This window comes from Salvelinus alpinus, chromosome 6, assembly GCF_045679555.1.
Source record: "Salvelinus alpinus chromosome 6, SLU_Salpinus.1, whole genome shotgun sequence".
Classification (NCBI taxonomy): domain Eukaryota; kingdom Metazoa; phylum Chordata; class Actinopteri; order Salmoniformes; family Salmonidae; genus Salvelinus; species Salvelinus alpinus.
Genome location: NC_092091.1, coordinates 16835850 through 16861660, shown reverse-complemented (window position 1 = coordinate 16861660; position 25811 = coordinate 16835850). Strand labels below are relative to the sequence as shown.

General features: G+C 43.3%; 1 protein-coding gene across 2 annotated transcripts in view; it reads left to right on the top strand.

Moving 5' to 3' along the window:
- LOC139578246 (Golgi apparatus protein 1-like) overlaps positions 1-22541 on the top strand; it is a 40384-nt gene extending 17843 nt beyond the window's left edge. Inside the window, exons 2-26 of one of the 2 annotated variants that reach the window (XM_071405598.1) lie at positions 5131-5160; positions 5369-5455; positions 6065-6280; positions 7373-7576; positions 7774-7845; positions 8087-8273; positions 8478-8692; positions 10462-10583; positions 10700-10801; positions 11572-11725; positions 11918-11956; positions 13543-13680; positions 13925-14011; positions 14156-14218; positions 14389-14502; positions 14738-14826; positions 14923-15133; positions 15251-15388; positions 15788-15911; positions 16087-16229; positions 17128-17229; positions 17498-17605; positions 17726-17846; positions 17978-18084; positions 18374-22541. In XM_071405598.1, coding sequence (XP_071261699.1) covers positions 5131-5160; positions 5369-5455; positions 6065-6280; positions 7373-7576; positions 7774-7845; positions 8087-8273; positions 8478-8692; positions 10462-10583; positions 10700-10801; positions 11572-11725; positions 11918-11956; positions 13543-13680; positions 13925-14011; positions 14156-14218; positions 14389-14502; positions 14738-14826; positions 14923-15133; positions 15251-15388; positions 15788-15911; positions 16087-16229; positions 17128-17229; positions 17498-17605; positions 17726-17846; positions 17978-18084; positions 18374-18541 — 3141 coding nt within the window. In that variant the 3' untranslated portion in view covers positions 18542-22541. The remainder of the gene's footprint in view (positions 1-5130; positions 5161-5368; positions 5456-6064; positions 6281-7372; positions 7577-7773; positions 7846-8086; positions 8274-8477; positions 8693-10461; positions 10584-10699; positions 10802-11571; positions 11726-11917; positions 11957-13542; positions 13681-13924; positions 14012-14155; positions 14219-14388; positions 14503-14737; positions 14827-14922; positions 15134-15250; positions 15389-15787; positions 15912-16086; positions 16230-17127; positions 17230-17497; positions 17606-17725; positions 17847-17977; positions 18085-18373) is intronic. The other variant, XM_071405600.1, reaches the window with a different exon arrangement.
- The last annotated feature ends 3270 nt before the right edge of the window (positions 22542-25811 follow it).

The following is a 25811-nucleotide window of genomic DNA, read 5'->3' as shown; positions in this document are numbered from 1 at the left end:
TGCCAATGACTGGAACGAACTGCAAAAATCACTGAAGTTGGAGACTCATATCTCCCTCACTAACTTTAAGCACCAGCTGTCAGAGCAGCTCACAGATCACTGCACCTGTATATAGCCCATCTGTAAATACCCCATCCAATCTACCTCATCCCCATACTGTATTTATTTATTTATCTTGCTCCTTTGCACCCCAGTATCTCTACTTGCACATTCATCTTTTGCACATCTATCACTCCAGTGTTTAATTGCTATATTGCTATGGTCTATTTATTGCCTTACCTCCCTTATCTTACCTCATTTGCACACACTGTATATATACTTTTTCCCCTACCCTATTATTGACTGAATGTTTGTTTATTCCATGTGTCGAACTGCTTTGCTTTATTTTGGCCAGGTCACAGTTGTAAATGAGAACTTGTTCTCAACTAGCCTACCTGGTTAAATAAAGGTGAAATAAATAAAAAACGGGTGTTGCTGGGCAGCTTCAATGTGGTGCTCTTATTCTTCTCACTTTGCTGCTATAACTTGATGACCCTTCACATACCTAACCGTTTCTTGTAGAGTGTATCCATTGTTTTCAGTGCCATGATGTCCTTGAGAAGCAGATTAGATGCATGAGCAACACAGCCAATGGGTGTGATGTGAGGGTAGGACTCCTCTACTTTAGACCAAGCAACCTTCATGTTCGCAGCATTGTCTGTCACCAGTGCAAGTATACCTTCTGTGGTCCAAGGTCATTGATTATTGCCTTCAGCCCATCTGCAATGAAGTGACCTCTGTGTCTGTTGTCCCTTGTGTCTGTGCTCTTGTAGAATACTGGTTGAGGGTTGGAGATGATGTAGTTAATTATTCCTTGCCCACGATCGTTCGACCACCCATCAGAGATGATTGCAATACAGTCTGCTTTCTCTATGATTTGCTTGACCTTCACTTGAACTCTGTATCCAGCAAATGAGTAGATAAAGCATGTCTGGTTGGAGGGGTGTATGCTGGGCGAAGAACATTCAGAAATCTCTTCCAATGCACATTGCCTTTGAGCGTCAGAGGTGAACCAGTTGCATACACAGCTCGAGCAAGACATTCATCAGCATTTCTCTGACTACGTTCCTCCATTGAGTCAACTTGATTCCAGGAGGACCATGAGCTGTTGCTATCGATAAGGTGTCTGATTCATCATTTTCACCTCGAATAGAAGTAGAGGGACTTTTGTCAGAGGTAGCTTATTGTGAGCTCTGAGGGAACTTTAGACCAGATGATTCTGCATCTTTGTTGCGTTATTCACATATGATTTGGCACAGTATTTGCAAATGTACACAGCTTTTCCAACTACATTTTCCTTCTGCAGTGAAATGTCTCCACACATCAGATAGTGCCCGTGGCATTTTCTTGTAAAAAAACAAATACAATTCCAAGTACAGATAAATGGTTAAGCAGTTAGATTAAACAACTCCTTTTGTAAGATACATGTTTTAAAATAAAACGTGTATGGAAACAAGTGAATTACCACTCAGTTAGCAGGCTTAAGCAAGCTAAAACCCACATGGTAGCAAAAACTAACTAGCAGAAATTGTTAGGAAGTTAGAAATGATTTAAAACACACTTTGCTGTAGGCTACTATTTTCTAGTTAACAAAAAAATGTCATATAAAATATGTTCAACCCACCCAGTATTGTGATCAAAACTTATCAGAAAGCATGTAGTCCTTAGCTCAATAGCATCTCATTAGGGTGCAAGATCTTGAGAATCAGCTGTACATGTGATGGAAGAATGCACTGTGCATGCAGAAGGTTGCAATTCCATTGAATTGGGGATCGTTTAACCAAAATATGCCACAAGATCTAGAATTGCCTTGTGTATCCCACAAAAAAAGTTTCACTGTTAATAAGCTAACTTTTTAAAATGAATTTAACCTCTACTTCATCACCATCCCTGATCCGGGAGCATCCTCATCAGTAAAAAAACTGACTAGCATAGCCTAGCATAGCGCCACAAGTAAATACTAGCATATAAATATCATGAAATCACAAGTCCAATACAGCAAATGAAAGATACACATCTTGTGAATCTAGCCATCATTTCCGATTTTTAAAATGTTTTACTGCGAAAACACAATGTATTTCTATTAGCTAACCACAATAGCAAAAGACTCAACCGCATATTTTCACAATTTTTCTACCGCATAGGTAGCTATCACAAAACCGACCAAATAGAGATATAATTAGTTACTAACCAAGAAACAACTTAATCAGATGAGTCTTATAACATGTTATACAATAAATCTATGTTTTGTTCGAAACTGTGCATATTTGAGGTATAAATCATAGTTTTACATTGCAGCTACAATCACAAATAGCACCGAAGCAGCAAGAATAATTAGAGAGCAACGTGAAATACCTAAAATACTCATCATAAAACATTTATGAAAAATACATGGTGTACAGCAAATGAAAGATAAACATCTTGTGAATCCAGCCAATATTTCAGATTTAAGTGTTTTACAGCGAAAACACAATATAGCATTATATTAGCTTACCACAATAGCCAAACACACAACCACATTCATTCACCGCAAAGGTAGCGATCGCAAAAAAACAGCAAAAGATATAAAATTAATCACCAACCTTGACCAACTTCATCAGATGACAGTCCTATAACATCAGGTTATACAATACACTTATGTTTTGTTCGAAAATGTGCATATTTTGAGCTGCAAACCGTGGTTATACATTGTGAATATGTAGCATCGATTCACCAGAATCTCCGGAGAAATTTTGGACAGTCACCTAATCTAATCAAAGAACTCATCATAAAAATACATGTTAGACAGCAAATGAAAGATACACTAGTTCTTAATGCAATCGCCGTGTTAGATTTTTAAAAATAACTTTACCATAACAAACAGCTTACGTTATAGTGAGATAGCGCCCGCAAAAAGGAAGGAAAATACGACTAAACATTTTCCACAGAAATACGAAATAACATCATAAATGGTTCTTACTTTTGCTGAGCTTCCATCAGAATCTTGTACAAGGAGTCCTTTGTCCAGAATAAATCGTTGTTTGGTTTTAGAATGTCCTCTTCTCCTGTCGAATTAGCAACCTTAGCTAGCCAAGTGGCGCGAAGATGTCCATCTTCACCTAACGCAGAGAACGGAAAACTCAAACTCCCGATAAACGTTGAATAATCTGATAAAACTATATTGAAAAAACATACTTTACGATGATATTATCACATGTATCAAATAAAATCAAAGCCGGAGATATTAGCCGTCTATACCGAACGCTTTTCAGAAGCCAATGCTGATGTCCTTCCCGCGCCTTGGTAGACAAAGGAAATAGTGGTCACGTCATTCCAAGAGCTCTTGTTCGACCTCAGATCAAGCTAGACACCCCATTCCACCTCCCACTGCCTGTTGACATCTAGTGGAAGGTGTATGAAGTGCATGTATATCCATAGATTTCAAGCAAATGAATAGGAAGGCCCTGGAACAGAGCCTCGATTTCAGATTTTTCACTTCCTGTCAGGAAGTTTGCTGCAAAATGAGTTCTGTTTTACTCACAGATATAATTCAAACGGTTTTAGAAACTTGAGAGTGTTTTCTATCCAATAGTAGTAATAATATGCATATTGTACGATCTAGAATAGAGTACGAGGCAGTATAATTTGGGCACGATTTTTTACAAAGGTAAAACAGCGCCCCCATATTGACAAGAAGTTTTAAGCAACATTCACGGGCTTAACTTCCCATGGTAAATGTCCAGAAATTTACCGGTAAGTTTCCGACCCTTTGCAACCCGTGTGTGTACTATTCACTAGGGAGGGGTTATTCGAATATCCAAACGGACGTTAGTATTCGAATACTTCAAAAAGTAAGAAAAAAACAGGCCTATTTTATCAATGGAAAAGGCTTTATCAATATTAAATATATTTATGACATTGCTAAACAGAAGGATATTTCATGACATTCTTAATTCAATAAAACAAACCTGAATGTAGTTTTCATGACTTGCGCCCCATAAAGACCTACGGTAGCCTACACGGAGTTAACGCGTTTGTTATTGTTGGCCAATCAAGGTGGCACTAGTAAGTGGCTCCATGTGTAGCAAGTGAAGTGGGAGATCTCTAATCAAAGCTAAATGGAATTAACGTTACGGAATTTAGTTAGCTAAATGAGGAGTCCGCTACAACGAGCAACAATCAGGTAGGCTGTGGAATCTGAATGGATTTGCTGTAGATAAGGACGGGAAGCACAGCAAAATACAGTAGCCTCAATTAGCCTAACGTTAGCTAGCTGGCTAACATAGCTGGCTATCTTAGCTAGTTTCTTTCCATCGATTTGATGCATTAGACGGGCACTACCAGATGGGATGATGATGATATATGGCGTCTACAAGTTTGTCTAACTAGCAAGAGTCCGTATGCTCGCTCGTCAAACACACACACTGACCTCTGCCCATCCCCCGAACTGCTGCAAGCAGAGTGGCACCTCCCAAGTTGCACAACAAATCAGTTCCAAAGTTTAATCAAAGTATTTTTATTTTGACTGGGGGAAAAATGCATGATATTCAAATAGTGACATTATTTCAAATGCTACCACAAGATTTGGCTTCCATGTGGCCCTGCCCTCCTGTAGATTGTAGTAGGCCATTTTGTTGAGTGTTATTTTAACACTAAAGCGATGATTAGTGCTTAGTTGGACAGGACTGCATTGCTTACAGTCAGTCTCCTGCGGCTCAGCTCCCATAGGGAGGCCATACATCAGTCAGCCTGGCCTGAGAGGTGCTAAGGAGAGGCATGCAGACATTCCTCTCCTCAATGGCCTTGTGATAATTTAGGAGGTGGGCTCAGTCAGGACAGTAGCTATAGGCCCACTAACGGTATAAAGTGAAATGGGACTGATATTGACAGGTGACACTCGTATGTTTCTACAGCCCTACAAGTTGTTGAGTCATTACATCTTACTGGTGGCTAAGTGTTGTGTTCAGCTCTTCTCTACTCCACACTAACTGACAACTGAAGTGCTGCATCACTGTGTTTGTTTGGCCTTGTGCTCTTAATTGCTCACTGCCCAGCATTTTCCTGCTTCTCTTTACGGTTCGAATCATAGTTTGACCCTTTTTTTCTCTCCAGGAAACTGAGATCGCTGCTGACTGCAACCATGTAAGTGTTTTGAACTCCCTCCCTCACATCATTAAACCGTCCTTTCAATTTGTGTAACTGAATGTGAATAACGATTTAATACAGCGTTGTTAGCCCCACTTGTGGTCTGACCTGCTATCACACCCCTGCTTCCATTTCCCACTCACAGTGGACCTGTACTGTTTTCTCTGAGCTATCAATAGACTTGTTTAATGTCTTCTTTCTCCAGCTCCTGTGGAACTACAAGCTGAACCTGACGACTGACCCCAAGTTTGAGTCTGTGGCTGTGGAGGTGTGCAAGACCACCATCACCGACGTAAGTTGGATAGCTAGCTTGCAGAGCTTTATGCATCTGACTATAGGTAATAATTATTATTATTTGAGTGCTTATTTGTCCTGTTTCACATATCCTCTCCTCAATGGCCTTGTGTGTGTATTATACACATGCATGAAATGGGCTTTTTGCATATCCCAACTCCCCCTGAGACACCCTCGGCGAGCGGCCAGGGTCAGCCATTATCAACGGCAACCCTAATTGCTCCAGGGCACATTGACAGATTGTTCACCTTGTCGACTCAGGGATTTGAACTAGCGACCTTTCGGTTACTGGCCCAATGCTCTAACCATTAGGCTACCTGCCGCTACCGTTAGGTCCTGTCCTCATGCTGTCACTGTCCCTGGCACCTAGCAACACCTAGTACCAACACAGCGTTTGTAAGTTGGCCTAACACACCCATGCTCAACTGGAAAAGCTTCAATTACAGTTAAAAGTGGCCTGCCTATAGTAGTTTCTTCCATTCTTTAATCATGGATTGGTTTTGGCTTAATCCCTACGTGCACAGGCCTTTGATGCCCATGCAAACTAATTGTGTAAGAAAGATATATTGTGACATACGCTAACCATAATTTCTCTCCTTCCTCTCAGATAAAAGAATGTGCGGCGGAGGAGAGAGGAAAGGGCTACCTGGTGTCCTGCCTGGTGGATCACCGCGGCAACATCACGGAGTACCAGTGCAACCAGTACATCACCAAGATGACCAGCATTGTGTTCAGCGACTACCGCCTCATCTGTGGCTTCATGGACAATTGCCGCGAGGACATCAACAGCCTGCACTGTGGCAGCATATCCACCGGCGAGAAGGTGACTGCTCTCGTGGCCTTCTCTCGCCTGTCTGTTATTGCTCTGTGATATATCAGAGTACATGCTATTTAGCAGACGCTTTACATCCATTTGGTCCCAGGAATCGAACCCACTATCCTGGCCATGCTTTAACAGCTGAGTTACAGGGGACCACATCTATAGGCATAGCTCTAACCTTGTCTAACTCTCATACACACCTGTCTCTTCTTACTGTCTACTCTCAACTCATTTCACTGGCGACTCAGTAGCCTACACATCTGTAAAGATGGGAAGCACAGCAAACGACACTTGCTCACGTTTTAAATCAGGAATTTGTCATGAGGGCTTTATATAGCATTAGATTTGTATGAATCAGTCTCTGTCTCTAGAGGTAACAAAAAAAACGGACAGGCGCAGGATATACCCATTTTGTTTGTGCTGGTTTCTAATTTGTTTGGTTTTCCTTTTTATTTGACACTTTGTGTTCCACCATGGCTTATGACTACATGAGGTTTCCTGCTTTGGGCATAATGTAGTCAGGCTTGAGTTACTGCCTCTGTGCTGCTCTGAGATCCAGTGTGGTTTTCCTGGCTATGAGTCCTCCTGAGTTTGCACTCACTACAGTCAGTAACTTAGCTACTTCAGTCATGATTTATGACGAATTTAGCTTCCACGCTCCCAAAACTCCCAGTGTTAAACAATTTATATTTTCATCCTGGCATCCTCTGAATTATTCATTTCTACAGGATGATTAATGACCATGCCTTCAGGAATCAAAAGCCAGTTGTCAGGGCAACACAACGGCAAAAACTACTGACGCTGAATAAATAAAAAAATGTTGGTCCTTTTTTAAAATATTTAACTTCTCTGTATTTACTAGTGTATTTCCTCCCCTCTCTGGCTGTTTTTGTGGTTGTGTGTTCTATTAAATTGCTAAAAGAAATCCTTTGAAAAACAATATTTGATAAAAACATCGGATCCAAAGCGCAACTCTGGGTGTTAACACTTCTGGTCTCACACAGAGACGCATCAGTACACAAAGGCTTGTCAGTGCTGTAGCCAACTTGAACGTATCCATCTCACTGTCCCCATGCCACCCTGTCTGTCCCTCAGGACGTGCACTCCCAAGGTGAGGTGATAGCATGCCTGGAGAATGGTCTGGTCAGGGAGGCAGAGGAGCAGCCTGGGGCCCATGCCATCAGGCCTGACTGTAAGAAGGCCATCATGCGTGTGGCCGAACTCTCCTCAGACGACTTCCACCTGGACAGGTACCTCTACTTTTCCTGCCGGGAGGACCGTGAGCGCTTCTGTGAAAATGTGAGTACCTTCTTCCTGTTCCCTTCTCGTCTCTTTCTTTTCTTTAGAGGCTAAATATTGAGATTCGGGGTCAGATAAATTCAGACTTTTATCCGAGTTGAATCCAAGCTCCTTGCAAAGGTGTTTTTGTCACTAACGTTGGGAATGTGAAAATGAATTCATCATTGAATCACAATTCTATTTTCTTTGATTTCTAGACTCCAGCCGGAGAGGGCAGAGTCTACAAGTGTCTCTTCAACCACAAGTTTGAGGAGGCCATGTCTGAAAAGGTACGTGTTCTGCTCTACAGCCTGGTTGGAACGGAGTCATCGCCAAAATAATCATATCTTCTGCTACTTGTCATTTGTCCATATGAATAATGCTGTTATTGCAAGGCATTTTGTCAGCAAGGTTGTCTAAAATGTAGAGAACACCATTGAATGGGAATATCTGTTCTGGTAATTCCATTCTATTAGTTAGTGAGTCAGATGGAGATTGTGACCCGACCTGTGTTTTGGTTGACCTCCACAGTGCAGAGAGGCTCTGACCACGCGTCAGAAGCTGATTACCCAGGACTACAAGGTGAGCTACTCCCTGGCCAAGGCCTGCAAGACAGACCTGAGGAAGTACCGCTGCAGTGTGGACACCAACATGCCCCGTGCACGCGAGGCCCGCCTCTCCTACCTGCTGCTCTGTCTGGAGTCTGCCGTACACAGAGGTTAGGCTGGCTGTCTCTTCTTCCTAATCTATATCTGTGTCTCTCCCTGTCAACCTGTTTGGTCAATCTGTATTCGTCTTTCTCTCATACGGTGTCACACTGCTGTTACTTTGAGGATTTTTCTCTCCACTTAATGGAATGAAATGGCTTTCTAGTGCCCCACTTGTAGTTCCTATGTGACTTTTCCTGACGTGTGTGTTCCAGGTCGTACGGTGAGCGGTGAGTGTCAGGGGGAGATGTTGGACTACAGGAGGATGTTGATGGAGGACTTCTCTCTGAGCCCTGAGATCGTGCTGCACTGCCGTGGGGAGATCGAGGCCCATTGCTCCGGCCTCCACCGCAAGGGACGCACCCTGCACTGCCTCATGAGGGTTGGCCGAGGAGACATGGGCACCATCGACAACCTCTGCCAGAAAGCTGTGAGTTCACAGGGTTCTCCCCAGGAGTGGTGCTGCTGTGTAAGGTGGGCGGGGGAGGTCTGGAAGGGGGCAGTGTTCAGAGTTTTGTTTAACTTCTTATGGCTGCAGGGGCAGTATTGAGTAGCTTGGATGAAAGGTGCACAGAGGTGCCCAAAGTAAACAGCCTGCTCCTCAGTCATAGTTGCTAATATATGCATATTATTATTAGTATAGGATAGAAAACATTCTGAAGTTTCTAAAACTGTTTGAATGATGTCTGTGAGTATAACAGAACTCATATGGCAGGCAAAAACCTGAGAAAAAATCCAAACAGGAAGTGGAAATTCTGAGGCTGGTCAATTTTCAACCAAGATCCTATTGAAATCACAGCGAGATATGGATGAGTTTGCACTTCCTACGGCTTCCACTAGATGTCAACAGTCTGTAGAACCTTGTCTGATGCCTCTACTGTGAAGGGGGACCGAATGAGAGGGGAATTAGTCAGGTCTGCCATGACCTGACCATTCTTTGACCATGCGCATTCACATGAGGGAGCTCTGTTCCATCGCTCATCTGAAGTCAATGTAATTCTCTGGATGGAAAGATATTCAAGATTTATGTTAAAAACATTCTAAAGATTGATTGAATCAATCGTTTGACATGTTTCTACTGACTGTTACGGAACTTTTGGACATTGTCAGCTTTTAGTGAACGTGCTTCCTGACGTTGGATTTGATTACCAAACACTACAAAAATAGCTATTTGGACATAAATGATGGACATTACCGAACAAAACAATTTATTTATTATTTATTATACATTTCTTGTGGAAGTGGGAGTCTTGGGAGTGCATTCCGATGAAGATCAGCAAAGGTAAGTGAAGATTTATAATGCTTTTTATGAGTTTTGTTGACTGCACAATTTGGCGGGTAACTGTATGGCTTGCTTTTGTGGCTGAACGCTGTTTTCAGATTATTGTGTTTTGCCGTAAAGCTTTTTGAAAACTGACACAGCGGTTCCATTAAGAACAAGTGTATCTTTAATTCTATGTAAAACATGTATCTTTCATCAAAGTTTATGCTGAGTATTTATGTTATTTGACGTGGCTCTCTGCAATTTCTCCGGATATTTTGGAGGCATTTCTGAACATGGCGCCAATGTAAACTGAGGTTTTTGGATATAAATATGAACTTAATCGAACAAGACATATATGTATTGTGTAACATGAAGTCCTATGAGTGTCATCTGATGAAGATCATCAAAGGTTAGTGATTAGTCTTATCTCTATTTGTGCTTTTTGTGACTCCTCTCTTTGGCTGGAAAAATGGCTGAATTTTCCTGTGAGTTGGTGGTGACCTAACATAATCGTTTGTGGTGCTTTCGCTGAAAAGCCTATTTGAAATGGGACACTTTGGTGGGATTAACAACAAGATTACCTTTAAAATGGTATAAGATACAGTATGTTTGAGGAATTTTAATTATGAGATTTCTGTTTGAATTTTACGCCCTGCACTTTCACTGGCTGTTGTCATATCATCCCGTTAACGGGATTGCAGCCATAAGAAGTTAATTTATTTAAATTTTTTGTAGTAAAAAAAAAATGCCTGTAAAATCACCAGGAATTCATCTTAAAATTAGTTTAATTTAGGACATTCCACCACCGAGGTCAAACAGAAAAGAGAACCACTGTCAAGTTTTACTACACGTGCAGTTTGCCTAGTCATCTAGCTGTGTAACCCTCCCATTACCAGACAGTGGTTGTTGAAGGTTTGGGTCTCTCTTTCTCTTAGCTCCAGACCCTGATCCAGGAGGCTGATCCTGGGGCAGACTACCGCATCGACCGGGCCCTGAACGAGGCTTGTGAGTCTGTCATCCAGACCGCCTGTAAACACATCCGCAACGGAGACCCCATGTGAGTCACAAAATTGTTACTCTCTCCTGCTTGATTGACACAAAGCTAGCATAACATTTGTATGCAGTACTTTGTATATCTGTGGAATTGTTAAGCTCTAACATGCTTTTGTGTAGGATCCTGTCTTGTCTGATGGAGCACCTGTACACCGAGAAGATGGTGGAGGACTGTGAACACCGGCTGCTGGAGCTGCAGTACTTCATAGCACGGGACTGGAAGTAAGTAGCAATGCTACTAGTTTATGGTGATGCTTGTCGTGGAATATTCTAATCAAGTAAGAGACTGTCATTTCTTCAAACAATCATCTTTATTCAATATTGATTAATTATTGCAATAATGAGGCTGGTCGACCGCACACTTTAAAGTGTGTTGCCGAGAGCTTAACCTTTACAGAGGAATCCTGTTTCTCATATAGCTGACACTAAGAATGCTTAGTCATGGCTGGTTCCACACCTCCCATGCAGATCAGCCATCTTGGGTTCATCTTATGGTTATCTGCACCTGGTGCTGTTTTAACCCAACCCCGGTTTAGTTTCCCAGATTCCAGGATGATTAGAAACTATGAGGGGTTTTCTTCTACTCCTCCAGGCTATCTCGGTTACACCCACCACATGTTGTCTATGGAATGTCAGGCTGCAACTCAATTGTCAGCTCAAGCTCCAGAGGCCCAACTCAGCCCCACAGACACAGATGAGAGAGTACTCATAATAGCTTTTCGACGCATAAACAGTATTAAACAATCTTGTAATTTCTCTCACATGCTTCACACATTCAAAGCCTATTAGGGGCCTGATCAGACTCCATATTAAGGGTTTTTAGTATGCCTGGTCAGTGTGCCCTGGTATGGTTTCCTACACTGTGCTTTTGCTTGCTTTTTTGGGTCTAGGCCAGGTTACTGTAAAATCACTTTGTGGCAATTGCTGATGTAAAAGGATGTTATAAATGTATTTGCTTAATCCTCACACACACTCCTCTTACTGTCTGCCAGACTGGACCCCATCCTCTATAAGAAGTGCCAGGGCGATGCCTCCCGCCTGTGCCACACCCACGGCTGGAACGAGACAAGTGAGATGATGCCACCTGGTGCCATCTTCTCCTGTCTGTACCGCCACGCCTACCGCACAGAGGAGCAGGGACGGCGGGTAGGACTGATTTCACCGCAGTGCGCTGCACAAAACGTAGCTATCAGTGGCTAATGTAGAGGAACATCAATATAGATGTAGCTAAATGTCAAATTTTCACAGAAAACCTAAATATTGTCTGAAGTGATCTAGGACCTTTTTAGAAATGCATCTGTCCTCAGTACATTCTGAAGGTGTTGTCCTTTTTAAAAGGGAAATGCAGTGGAAGAAACAGGAAGACGTGTTTTCGTTGTAAGTTCAGTGTTTTGTTTGGGATGATTATCACGATTTGATTGGGTTCTGATTCCTGAAGTTGATTCTGGTCAAAATGAGGGCATATTATAGATTTTGCTTGTTGGAGAATGTCAATTCGATTACGTTTTTGATAATGAAATGATTTAGCCAACGACTTAAAGTATGAGTGCATGCACCTCTACATGTTGAATGTGTCATTGGTATCAGCAGTGGGATTATGTGATGTAACGATCACTATACTCCCGGAAATGGTCTTGAGAATGACTACCTTAAAGGCCCAGTGCAGTCAAAGTTCTGTTTTCCTGCAGTAACTAACACTGTAAAAGTGTTAAGAAATGGAATCCGTGATATTTCCTGGTAGTTGCTGGTTGAAAATGCAATCTACGCAAGACCTCATCAGCCTGATTGGCGTGAGTTTCGGCTTGCCTGGTGATATCACCAGGCAGTAAATTGGTTAATAGATCAATAACAGAGTTCCAAACCTGTCTACCAATAACCACTCCCAGACAGTCCTAGCAAAATTCTTGCTCTAGAATGACGTAAAATACGGGCCAATTCAAGAGGGTGCTACTAAATTAGTGTCTAAACCTAGTTATGTTTTTGCCTATGTCAGTATGAATCACATACAGTGAATCATTAGATTGTTCTCTACAATATTATAACATTAATATGCTTGTACAGTGTTGATTAAATAAGATTGTTTGTTGTGAACGTTGCTAGTTTAGACCGCACTGGTCTTGGTTGTATCGCTTCCATATTTAGACGTTGCGAGGTGGTAACATTTGGAGACGTTTCCGCGCTTTGGACCAATCAAAATCAACTTGATACCCTTTGTCATTTTCATCTCGAGATCAATGGCTTTCTATTCCTCAAACCCTGGTCAATCAACTTTGAGAGGGCCTGTTTCTATGGTGATTATAAAGGGGGAAACTCAGAAATAAACAAAAAATGGGGAGGGTAGATACTGATTCTGTTTGTTCGCTTTGTAAATTAATTGTGTGTGCAAGTGTTTCTTTTATTCTGTGGTTTTCATTTATAAAAAGCCCATGTTATCACACATGAACCTGTAGGCACTAGTTAGCTTGTCAGATGACGCTCGACTTTGGCGCCGTTCTGCTCACGGAGCAGTGTCCACTTTTTGACCATGGCTGTAATCACATTCTAATCTCTCTAATCATGCTAAATTCTCTGAGTAAATCGTCTTTACCAGAAATGATTTGATATTGATATAATATCTGCATTGGGCCTTTTTAATATTTGACTGGAATGGTTGATTGGTGACGTTAACAGTGGGATTATTTATTGTGATTGCCCATTCAATATACTGAAGGTACACTACAAGCAAACATATAATTCTGATGGGACCTTCCATAAGTGTTGACACCTGTCTGTCTTGGGGGCTCCTATCTCCCCTACTGTCTAGTTCTCTTGTCCTGCATCCTAAACAGGGTTGGCCTCTATTTAATTTCAAATCAGTAAATTTAGGAAGTTCCTGAAAGTCCAATTGACTGGATTGAAATGGAATTGATCCAGATCCTGTGTTTTTTTATAATGTTGAGTGCTATTCTTTTGATATTCTTTAGCTGTCCCGGGACTGTAAAGTGGAGGTGCAGCGTATCCTCCACCAGAGGGCGCTGGATGTGAAGCTGGACCCTGAGCTGCAGAGACGCTGTATGACTGACCTGGGGAAGTGGTGCAGTGAGAAGACTGAGTCTGGACAGGTACTGGAGGAGACCGCTTGCTGTCTGTCACAGCAAATTCAGATGACTTGCATAATAAGCCATCTCATCCATTCATTGAATTGTAGCCTGTAACTGCTGACGTGATGGTTTTGCTTTAAAATGCTGGATGCAGACAGTCCTTTACTATAGAATATGGCTGTACATATTGGGGTTAGATCAGGGGGACAGTAATTGCACAACCAGGGTGTAAAAAGTTTGACATGGACTTTTTTTGGTGTTCCAGGAACTGGAGTGTCTACAGGATCACCTAGAGGAGCTGGTGTCAGAGTGCAGGGATGTGGTGGGGAACCTGACTGAACTGGCGTCTGAGGTGAGAGGGACAGGAGTACCAGGGACACGCTGACTAACTGGTTGACTGACTGACTAGCTGACTGACTGCTCTGTAAGAAGAACTGGCTGTGGTAAACTATGGTTGGTCACATGGTAAAAGGGCGTTCTTCTCTTTTCCCACCAGGACATTCAGATTGAGACCCTGCTGATGAGAGCCTGTGAGCCAGTCATCCAGTCGCATTGTCACGTGAGTCCTACCTCTACCACAGCCCCGAGCGCCCTCTCAGGGTTTCTCATACCACCAACCCCCATTTTAACTCCACTAACAATGACTGGGATATCTCTCCTGTCAAGAATGTAAAATTATCCATTAACTGATCAGGTTATCCTGACCATTTCTCCCCTTCTCTCTCCCAGGAGGTGGCAGATAACCAGATTGACACGGGGGATCTGATGGAGTGTCTGGTGCAAAACAAACACCAGAAGGAGATGAACGACAAGTGTGCTGTGGGAGTCACACATTTCCAACTGGTGAGTGTGTCTGTCGCCCAATTCCAAATAAACTCCCAACACTGGTGTCGATCTGAAATGATTGGATAGATGGAAGTGAGAAACATACAATATGCATCTAAACCAACGCTTTCATCCAAAGCAACTTACAGTGCAGTGAGTTCATCCAGTTTGATAGTATGTGAGATTTGAACCCACGACTTTGACAGCTGCTTCACTCCCATTTTCTCTGCGCCTCCCTTCTCCTCCCTTTCAGGTCCAGATTAAGGACTTCCGTTTCTCCTACAAGTTTAAGATGGCCTGCAAAGAGGATGTGCTCAAACTCTGCCCCAACATCAAGAAGAAGTGAGTCTCGTCTGAGAGAGAACCTGGGCATAGTTGACCCAACTACAGTCAAACTTTAAACGGACCCAAACGTTGTCTCTCTTGCTGTCTCTCTAGGGTGGATGTAGTGCTCTGTCTAAGCACCACGGTGAGGAACGACACTCTTCAGGACGTCAAGGAGCAGCGCGTGTCTGTCAAGTGTCGTAAGCAGCTGAGGGTGGAGGAGCTGGAGATGTCTGAGGATGTCCGTCTGGAGCCTGAGCTCTACGACTCCTGTAAGCAGGACATCGGGAGGCTGTGCCAGAACGTGGCCTTCGGGAATGCCCAGGTAAGGCCCACTGACAACTGTTTGTGTGCCTTGAAAAAGCATTTAGTGTAAACAGTATTTTTAATAACTATTGATTACGCTGATGGCAACTATTGATGACTTTGACGTTTGTAATAGGTGATAGAATGTCTGAAGGAGAACAAGAGGCAGCTGACCCAGCGCTGTCACCACAGGGTGTTCAAGCTGCAGGAGGTAGAGATGATGGACCCAGAGCTGGACTTCCAACTCATGAGGGTCTGCAAGCAGATGATTCGGGTATGTACTTTTCAGAGTCATTTTAGCACCGAATGCATAACACAAGGACCCTGGTCCAAACCCAAAGCAAGGAATGTAAGGAACTTTTCAACAATGTAGCTATGCTCAAAGGTGCCTCAGTCAAACCATGATTGCTGATTACGTTGTGTCTGTATGAAGTTACATTTCAGAGTACTTTTCTGAAGGAGAGATCCCTGGCTGCTACTAAGACTGTCCCAGACAGACATGATGACTGGCTTGTTGTCTGTTGGTCTCTCCCCTGTGTCTTCTCTCCCAGTGTGTGTATTTCATCTGCATAGATGCAATACATTTAATCGATAATGAAGAGCAACGTTTCACCAGCTACGCTGCCTTCATCTGTGTTTCTGAGTGTCCTAGTGTTGTCTGTGTCTCTGCCAGCGGTTCTGTACTGAGGCTGATGCCAAGAACATGCTGCAGTGCCTGAAGCAGAACAAGAACAGCGAGCTGATGGACCCCAAGTGTAAACAGATGATCACCAAGAGACAGATCACACAGAATACAGGTGGATACTGAATATACACACACACTATAGCTCACAATATGAGCAGAGATTATGGCTTCCACCAAACATACAGTACACAACACCTCTGTAGTATTACCCTACCCCTATGGTTCTCACCCTGTCTCCCCAATCTAACCCCTATGGTTCACCCTGTCTTCTTTTGTGTTCTGTCCAGACTACAGGTTGAACCCAGTGCTGAGGAAGTCGTGTAAGGCTGACATCCCTAAATTCTGCCAGAACATCCTGAACAAGGCTACAGGAGACAGTGAGCTGGAGGGACAGGTTGTCTCCTGCCTCAAACTCAAATATGCAGACCAGGTCAGACTACACATGTTTACTGTGTCTCCTTATACGGACCAGAAATATTAACTCAACAATTTCAACTATTTTTACTGAGTTACAGTTCATATAAGGAAATCAGTCAATTGAAATTAATTCATTAGGCCTAATATATGTAATTTACCCGACTGGGCAGTGGTGCAGCCATCGGTGGGCTTGGGAGCAAGGCCCACCCACTGGGGAGCCAAGCCCAGCCAATCAGAATGAGTTTTTTCCCCACAAAAGGGCTTTATTACAGAGAAATACTCCTCAGTTTCATCTGCTGTACGGCTGACTGGTCTCAGATGATCCTGCAGGTGAAGAAGCCAGATGTGGAGGTCCTGGGCTGGCGTGGTTACACGTGGTCTGTGGCTGTGAGGCCGGTTGTACTACCTAATTCTCTAAAACGACATTGGAGGCAGCTTATGGTAGAGGAATTAACATTCAATTGTCTGTCAACAGCTCTGGTGGACATTCCTGCAGTCAGCATGCCAATTGCACGCTCCCTCAACTTGAGACATCCGTGTCATTGTGTTGTGACGAAACATCACATTTTAGTGGCCTTTTATTGTCCCCAGCACAGGGTGTAGCTGTTTAATCAGCTTCTTGATATGCCACACCTGTCAGGTGGATAGATTATCTTGGCAAAGGAGAACTGCTCACTAACAGGGATGTAAACCAATTTGTGCACAACTTTTGAGAGCAATATGCTTTTGGTGGGTATTGAACATTTCTGGGATCTTTTATTTCAGCTCATGGGACCCACTTTTTACATGTTTATATGTTTGTTCAGTATAGTCGACCATGTTTGAGGGATTGGTAGGTAGGTTACACGTACTGTCTGTGTGTTTGTCTGTGTGGGTGTACTTAGATCATTCTCTTACGTGTGTGTCCACAGCGTCTGTCTCCAGACTGTGAGGACCAGATCAGAGTGATCCTACAGGAGTCAGCTCTGGACTACAGACTGGACCCGCAGCTGCAGATTCACTGCACCGATGAGGTGATTGGGTCAAAACAGGGGTGTATTCATTGTCTTGCAATGGAAACCATATACAGTTTAAGAACCAAACGGAACGAAATAGGGAGGGACCTTCCTGAATTTGCCAAATAGAAACTCTGTTTTGTTGCAAATCGTTTTCCGTGTGGAGTAAACAGTTGAAATATTTCGCTACAGAATCGTCGCAATACACCCCAGAACTATTACAAACACACACGCTTTGTAACACAGTTAAGAAATGGTGGTTATACATTACCCTTCTGCGTGTCAGATCTCTCGGCTGTGTCCAGAGGAGGCTGCGGCCCAGGAGCAGACCGGTCAAGTAGAGGAGTGTCTTAAAGTCAACCTCCTCAAGATCAAAGTGGAGGGCTGCAAGAAGGTGGGTGGTTCTGTTCTCTTCCCTCTCCTCTTGGTAAACAGAAACTGACAATGTTCAGCCTTCTTAAGAGCCAAGAGTCTGAGAAACATCCTTTTATTTCCCCCCCCCCCCTCTCTGCAGGAGGTTCTGAACATTCTGAAGGAGAGTAAGGCAGACATCTTTGTGGACCCTGTCCTCCACACGGCCTGCGCTTTGGACATCAAGCACCAGTGTGCTGCCATTCCACCAGGACGAGGACGCCGTGAGTAGTACACACACACCACCTGCACATTTGTACAAACACCTCTGTCCTTCGTACATACATCCCTGTCCCTGAAAGGCCTTTTTCTCTGTGCTGAATGGCCTTTTCTTTTTGCTTGTGTTTCTCGTCAGAGATGTCCTGTCTGATGGAGGCTCTGCAGGACAAGAGGGTGCGTCTGCAGCCAGAGTGTAAGAAGAGACTGCAGGACCGCATCGACATGTGGAGCTACGCAGCCAAGGTGAACAAGACGCGCGCACACACACACACGCACACGCACACACACCCACAAGACGTCACTAGCTTGCCTAAACACTCACACCTGAGTCCCTTCAAAACAAGTGCGAACCTACCAAACATTACCATCACACTTTTTAATGCATGTATGTTTTTTGTCAGGAATTGAGCTATCAGTGGATGCTACCCTCTTATTGCCTAGGATTCAACTCACACAATATCACATTGAACAATCTCTACCTTTTCATACTTTGACACCCACACCTGCTCCCCACCCCCTATGTCCCTCCAAGGTGGCCCCGGCCGAAGGCTTCTCAGACCTGGCCATGCAGGTGATGACCTCACCCTCCAAGACCTACATCCTGGCTATGATTGGCCTGAGTGTGTGCATTCTCTTCCTGTTTGGACTGCTGTGTGGCCGCATCACCAAGCGATTAATGCAGGAGCAGAAGGACAGGTAGAGAGAGGGGCCACAGAACCAGGACAGGGCCCTCACTCAACATAGCCCCAGCTGCCCTGACCTTAGCCTGGCTCCATGTACAAACCATCTCCTCCTTTTTATCCTCCTCTTCTACCCCCCCAGCCGCCTCCACATCCCTCCCCAAGACTGGCTTCTAGGGGGAGCCAGCCATTCGAGCTTCTGTCATCATTGCTATGCTGTCTGAGGGCCACATAGGGTGCGGGCCTGGCCTAGATTACCCAGTCTACCCTATAATAGTTGGTTTCACTGGTGTGAGAGTGGACATGCCCTGACTGTGAGACCGACTCATAACCCCTCCACCATCTCCACTCCAGTGTCTGACTGATGTTCTGAAGTTATACAGGAGACTTCTAGAAGGACGCTGCCGCCACCTGTTTGTCCACCATCACTCCACTGCTAACCAGCTAACGCTAACAGACCTGTACCGTCGAGCGGCCCAGTTAGGCCAGCCCGATGGGGCATAAGCTAAATTTCTGGATTCTGCTTTTGGTTTCTCTTGCAGTGGTTTTCTTTTTTTGCTTTATCTCATTTAGAGGTAATATTTCTTTACAGATGTTGTTTTTTTTGGGGGGGGGGGTCAGTGGGGTAGAAGGGGAGGTGGATTCACAATAAACAGTAAGAGTTATGTGAGGGAGACAGAAAGAACGTCTCCGTACTTATGTTCTTCCTGAGAGGCTTTCAATGATTTCAGTAGTGATAAATTGCTTTTAGTGTGAGTGTTTGTGAGAATGAAAATGTATGTGAAATGGGAGTGTTAACTGTTTTTCTAGTATATTGTTATTCTCCTGAGAGGGCGGTGGGGGGGTTGACTGACTTCAGGTTACCCATGTTTATTACATTCACTGATTTGCCATGAGACTGCCAGGTGTGAACTGTCCTCCACCGACTGAGCCACATAGGAGAGGAGTCAACAGCCTACAGCATATTAGATCAGTCGTACACTTATAATAACTGATGATAAATATGATTGATTCCTCAATTTGTGATTATACTGACAGAACTGGCAGTGTATCATAGATGGCTCCAGTGCCAATGCTAACCGAATGGGTGGTATGGTAGAGAAACGGTTAGCATTGACTAGATGGCTGGACATCCAGGCGAGTAGTCACACACATTTCTCTCAAGGTACTCAGAGTTAACAATGGGCATTTCAAAGTTGGGAGAGCTGGGTCTAGGTGGTCTGATTGGACACAACACTGGTGACAGACGGTGCAGAAAGATAAGTCTAATTTTGAACACTAACATTTCCAAAGCTTCCCATGTAGCAAGTTTAAGCCAAGGGTATCTGTAGCGGCGTTAGAATGGTGGTAGAAGGGGTCAAGAACAATGCAAAAAAAAAAAAAGACAAGTGGTTATAGAGAAGTTTTTGTTTGAAATTATACTGGAACCATTGCACATTTGTATGTTATTTTAGTTATATACGCACAGTACCAGTGAAATGTTTGGAAACCTACTCATTCAAGGATTTTTCTTTATTTTTACTATTTTCTACGTTGTAGAATAATAGTGAAGACATCAACTATGAAATATCACATATGGAATCATGTAGTAACCCAAAAAAAGTGTTAAACATATCAAATTATATATTTGAGATTCTTCAAATAGCTACCCTTTGCTTTGACGACAGCTTTGCGCACTCTTGGCATTTTCTCAACCAGCTTCACCTGGAATGCTTTTCCAACAGTCTTGAAGGAGTTCCCACATATGCTGAGCACTTGAGTGCTTTTCCTTCACTCTGGTCCAACTCATCCCAAACGATCTCAATTGGGTTGAGGTCGGGTGATTGTGGAGGCCAGGTCATCTGATGCAGCACTCCATCACTTTCCTTGGTCAAATAGCCCTTACACATCCTGGTGGTGTTTGGTAATTGTCCTGTTGAAAAACAAATGATAGTCCCACTAAGCGCAAACCAGAATGGATGGCGTTTCGTTGCATAATGCTGTGGTAGCCATGCTGGTTAAGTGTGCCTTGAATTCTAAATAATTCACTGACAGTGTCACCAGAAAGCACCATCACACTTCCTCCATGCTTCACGTTGGGAACCGCACACCCGTTCCCCTACTCTGCGTCTCACAAAGACACGGCGGTTGGAACCAAAAATCTCACATTTGTACAGACCAAAGGACAAATTATCACTGGTCTAATGTCCATTACAAGTGTTTCTTGGCCCAAGGAAGCCTCTTCTTATTGGTGTCCTTTAGTAGTAGTTTCTTTGCAGGAATTTGACCGCAAAGCACACCTGTTAATTGAAATGCATTCCAGGTGACTACCTCATGAAGCTGAGAGAATGCCAAGTGTGCAAGGCAGTCATAAAGGCAAATGGTGGCTACTTTGAAGAATCTCAAATATATTGATTTATTTAACACTTTTTTTGGTTACTACATGATTCCATATGTGTTATTTCATAGTTGATGTCTTCACTATTATTCTACAATGTAGAAAATAGTAAAGAAATAAAGAGAAATTCTTGAATGAGTAGGTTTGTCCAAACTTTTGACTGGTACTGTATATTGTTTGGTCCTAGCCTTATTTATTTGTTTACTAATGGTCAAAGTTTGAGTCCTTTTTTGATTTGAATGTTATCTTGTTGCCTTTTCTCCAGAGCCCCACAGTGGTGTCAAAATACTTGTAAAACCTAGTGGTCAAACAGAGAAATGGTTCCAATTAGTTTTTCACAGGGGATTTTAGAAAAACTTAAGGGCTGTGTTTCATGTAGGCTTACCCTGGCGTGACGTTTGGATAACCATATACATCTCAATCCGAAAAGGTAACTTTTATAAATATATTCGGCTCTATTTACTCTGATTCAAAAATGCAAATTAGCATAAAAGTAGACCTCATGCAATAGAATAGAAAAAGTGGATGGTGGGGAAACGATTGGAACCATTTCCCTGTTTGACCACTAGGTTTTATAGGTATTACGACACATACTGTGGTACTCTCTTGCCTGTATAGCCAAAGGCTTTCGCCTTCGAGTGAAGCCTGGGAGCTGAGGGTGGTGGTGGGGGGGAGGGGCTTGGTGTTATCACTCCAGGAGTTTCTTTCCTCAGTGCGGGAATGAATTCTGTCTGTTGCCATTTGTGTTTCAGTTATTACTTAAAAGTACTGATTCAGATGGGACCTAAACTTTAACCAATCCAGTCAGAGGAAAGCCCTCTCAACGAGAAGAGTTCAAAGGAATTTTCATGACGATTCAACAATCGTTTTCGCAAAACAAACTGTCATGCCATGTAAATGGGATTTTAGTAGTTTTTCTCCTATTGCTACTATGTCATTGCCTTGTTCTTGAATTGGTGTGAGTCCTTCCTTCCTTCCTTCCTTGCTTGTAAAAACAGTTGATAATTTGACTTGTGAAATGGACTCTGCTGTAATGATCCAAAAGGTAGATTTGTCAATGCGTGCCTACTCTGACAATCCCAGATAGTGTTCCTCCATGTATGTACATAAAGTGTGTGTGTAAGATAGGGGTCCTTCATGTATGTACATAGTGTGTGTGTGTATATATACATATACCACAGGCCCCTGGCCCACTCCTAACACCCCTTCAAACTGAGCAACGGTGTGTATGTGCACCCCTCAAAGCGGTCATACCCCAACTTGGGAGAGGGGTAACCTTCTAACAGACGCCAAGAAGAGATCTCATGGCTTTTTTTTTACCAGCACTCCTCTCTTGTGCTATCCAGACTGCATTAAATACTGTTGAGTCGTTCTACTGTTGCTTACTGTTATTTCTGTCTGTCAAAAGCTTTCATCAAGTCAAAATGAAATGATAACTTTAACAATGTCTATAACATCTGATTTAAGATTATGATGAAAAATGTTTTGTAATGTGTTTAAATTCACGGAGGTCCATTTGCTTTCATCTCTGATTATGCCATGTACTTGAGATGTAACAGAATAATGTATTTCCCTGGTTTAGATTTTTGTTCTGTACAGATGAAATTGGACAATTTGTTAATAATAAAGACTGCAGGTTTTTATACTGTTGTCCACTGTGAATAGAATGACCAGTACCAGCATAATGTCTATTGAGAGAGGTGTTGGGACACTGGGAGGATGGAGGTTGTAGTGCCAGGCAGAGCCTCAAAACCCACTTGGGACAGCTTTTTGTTCATCAACACTAACTCACCTACCACCTCAGTTTAGGGTCCAAGCCAGGAAGGTATTCATTCCAGCCCTCTGCACACAGTTCATCTAGTCTAGGGATAAAAGTAGTCAGTATTGACACATGGACATAAATTTGTAGATTCTTGTTGATTTTAGTACATTCTGAAGCATACCCAGTGGTCACAACTTCAGTCAACTTTTTTCTCCAGCTCCACAAGAGAGTGGATGCATGACATCCTACTCTGTGTGCCTGGCTGTACATAGTCACGTTGCCATACCTCTAAATTCACTTCGTTGCCACGCCTTTTTAGGGTAGCCTGGTTGGCGACGATGCCAGGCTGTGCTAGGCACTACCATCCATGGTAGTTTAACTTACATTCAGTATGAGTACTCATGCCAGAGGTCCTCTCGGGCCACGAGTAGTGAATTACCTATCTGTTTGTAGGGAACACACTGCCTTGCTGTTTGCATGGGGTTTAACCTTTCATGTGCTCGACCGGCCCCAGTAAGTCTTATATTTGTTTTATTTATTCATTTAGCAGAAGCTCTTATCCAGACTGACTTACAGGGGCAATTAGGGTAAAGTGCTTTGCTCAAGGGCACATTTTACATTTTTTCTTCTCCCACCTAGTCTGCTCTGGGATTTGAACCAGCAACCTTACTGGCCCAACACTAACCGCTAGTTCAGCGTTTCCCAAACACGGTCCTTGGGACCCCAAGGCGTGCACGTTTTGGTTTTTGCCCTAACGCTACACAGCTGATTCAAATCATCAAAGCTTGATGATTAGTTGATTATTTGAATCAGCTGTGTCGTGCTAGGGCAAAAACCAAAACGTGCACGCCTTGGGGTCCCGAGGACTGAATTTGGCAAACCTTGCATAAGACCCTTATTTGTAGAAAAACGAACACTTTCTATTCACCAGGCAGATAAGCCTCATGACCATCTGAAGAATTGACCTGTGACATTCTGGTGTGTGTGCGCACATCCGGTCATTGTCAGATGGATGGCTGGATTGATAGATCCTGTTTGTCTGCCTTCCAGTGCATACATGGGCAGATGGATAGATAGTGTACTCTCCCTGTAAGGACCAGGTGCACTGGATAGTAGACAACATTTAGAAAACGATTTACGTTTTGATAATATTGTCATTTGAATGTTCTTTAGATAGTGTCTGGAGACCGTTGCTGGGTGTTAAGAAGACCAGGACCAGCTCCTATCATTTGCAATGTGATGGAATGGTGGAACGATTTAATTGAACACTCCGCAATCAGCTGGCCAAGACACAGCTCCAATAGCCTGGTGAGTGGGACGAGTGCCTCAGCCAAGTCGCCCTGGCCAACGATATTAGTGTTATTACATGCACAGTGAAGCTTTACAGGGACTATTAGTTAAATAGATAGATTTTTATTATATGAACGTATTCCTACAACTTCAGAGAATATCCAATTAAGCAAAATGATAAACATTTAGAAATTGCGAAAACAAGGTACAGAACATATAGTTTGAAGAGGACCTCAAATCACACATGCCTTAAAAAAAAGAAAACACATACAAAACAAATATAGACAAATACCACTTAAGTATGGTAATTCTCAATACTAATGACCTCTCATTTATAGTATGCATTACACCTCAGGTGCTCTGCCTGTAATACTAAAGCTACTAATTCCATAGCCCAAAGAAACAACATTGTATTAAATGCACAACCTCTGAGGTTCATTCATAAAAATACCTCAAATTCTCCAAGGTGATAATGAGAGCAGCCTAAAGCCTAATAAAAAATAAAAAAGATTTACAATATGATCCCTGTATTGACAGACCAGTGAGAAAAAACAACAGTATGGCTAGTTCAGGACTTCCTGTAGAACACAGCATAGCCATCTACACAGAGGCCTCCCCCTCGCCATTACCCACAATGCTCTCGCAGTAGTTCAAATCTCTCTCCACCACACCAGACAGTGCTCTCTCCTCTTCTCTCCCACTGTCCCCCTCATTCTCCCTTCTCGCTCTTCTTCACTCTAGAATCGCTCATCTCCACCTCTGCCTCCAGAGTAGAGGGCACTGCATGGGGCTCACCGGAGCAGAGTGCCCGTCTGCCTGCCCGAGCGTAGCGGCCGTGACTCCGAAGCAGGCCGAAGCACAGCGTGTCGCCTGCAGGCACCCGTGGGGCGGACATGTTGGGGCGGACATGTTGGAGACCACAGGCAGGAAGTGGAAGGAGACAAAGTTGGGAGCCTGGGAGCAGGCCTTGTCCAACACCACTCACGGGTTCCTCTTTCACCGCCTGGGACAGAGTACAAGGAGGCAGGGATAGGGTGAGGAGGGTTCTTCTTGTTTCACCCAGGAAATATAACTTAACAAAAAAAAATATCCAAACTCACATCCTTAAACCCCTGTAAATGTTTTCTATTGTGGTATTGTGTATCTGTCTTAATTTCAGTAGTTATTTATATGCTCAATAAAACAATTATTGTTCAGAGCAAGGGCTAATTTAGGTGAATGAGGTTGTGAGCCAAATTATGGGTGGAGCTGCACAGTGATGACAATGACATTTCAAAAATATATATTTTTCTCTCTCTCCACAGAAACAGCTAAATTGTTAGTTTGTTTCAAAATGATTGAGAGTGTAGAGAATCTCTTTCTGCATTGAATCAGTGTAGCTTTTAATCTCATAGTGCAGTGGTTCCCAAACTGTTTATAGTCCTGTACCATTTCAAACATTCTGGGTAGCCATTTGATTAGATGTTGAGGAGTCTTATGGCTTGAGGGTAGAAGCTGTTTAGAAGCCTCTTGGACCTAGACTTGGTGCTCCGGTACTGCTTGCCATGTGGTTGCAGAGAGAACAGTCTATGACTAGGGTGGCTGGAGTCTTTGACAATTTTTAGGGCCTTCCTGTGACATCGCCTGGTATAGAGGTCCTGGATGGCAGGAAGGTTGGCCCGAGGGATGTACTGGGCCGTACGCACTATCCTCTGTAGTGCCTTGCGGTCGGAGGCCAAGCAATTGCCGTACCAGGCAGTGATGCAACCAGTCAGGATGCTCTCGATGTTGCAGCTGTAGAACCTTTTGAGGATCTGAGGACCCATGCCAAATCTTTTTAGTTTCCTGGGGGGGAATAGGTTATGTCGTGCCCTCTTCACGA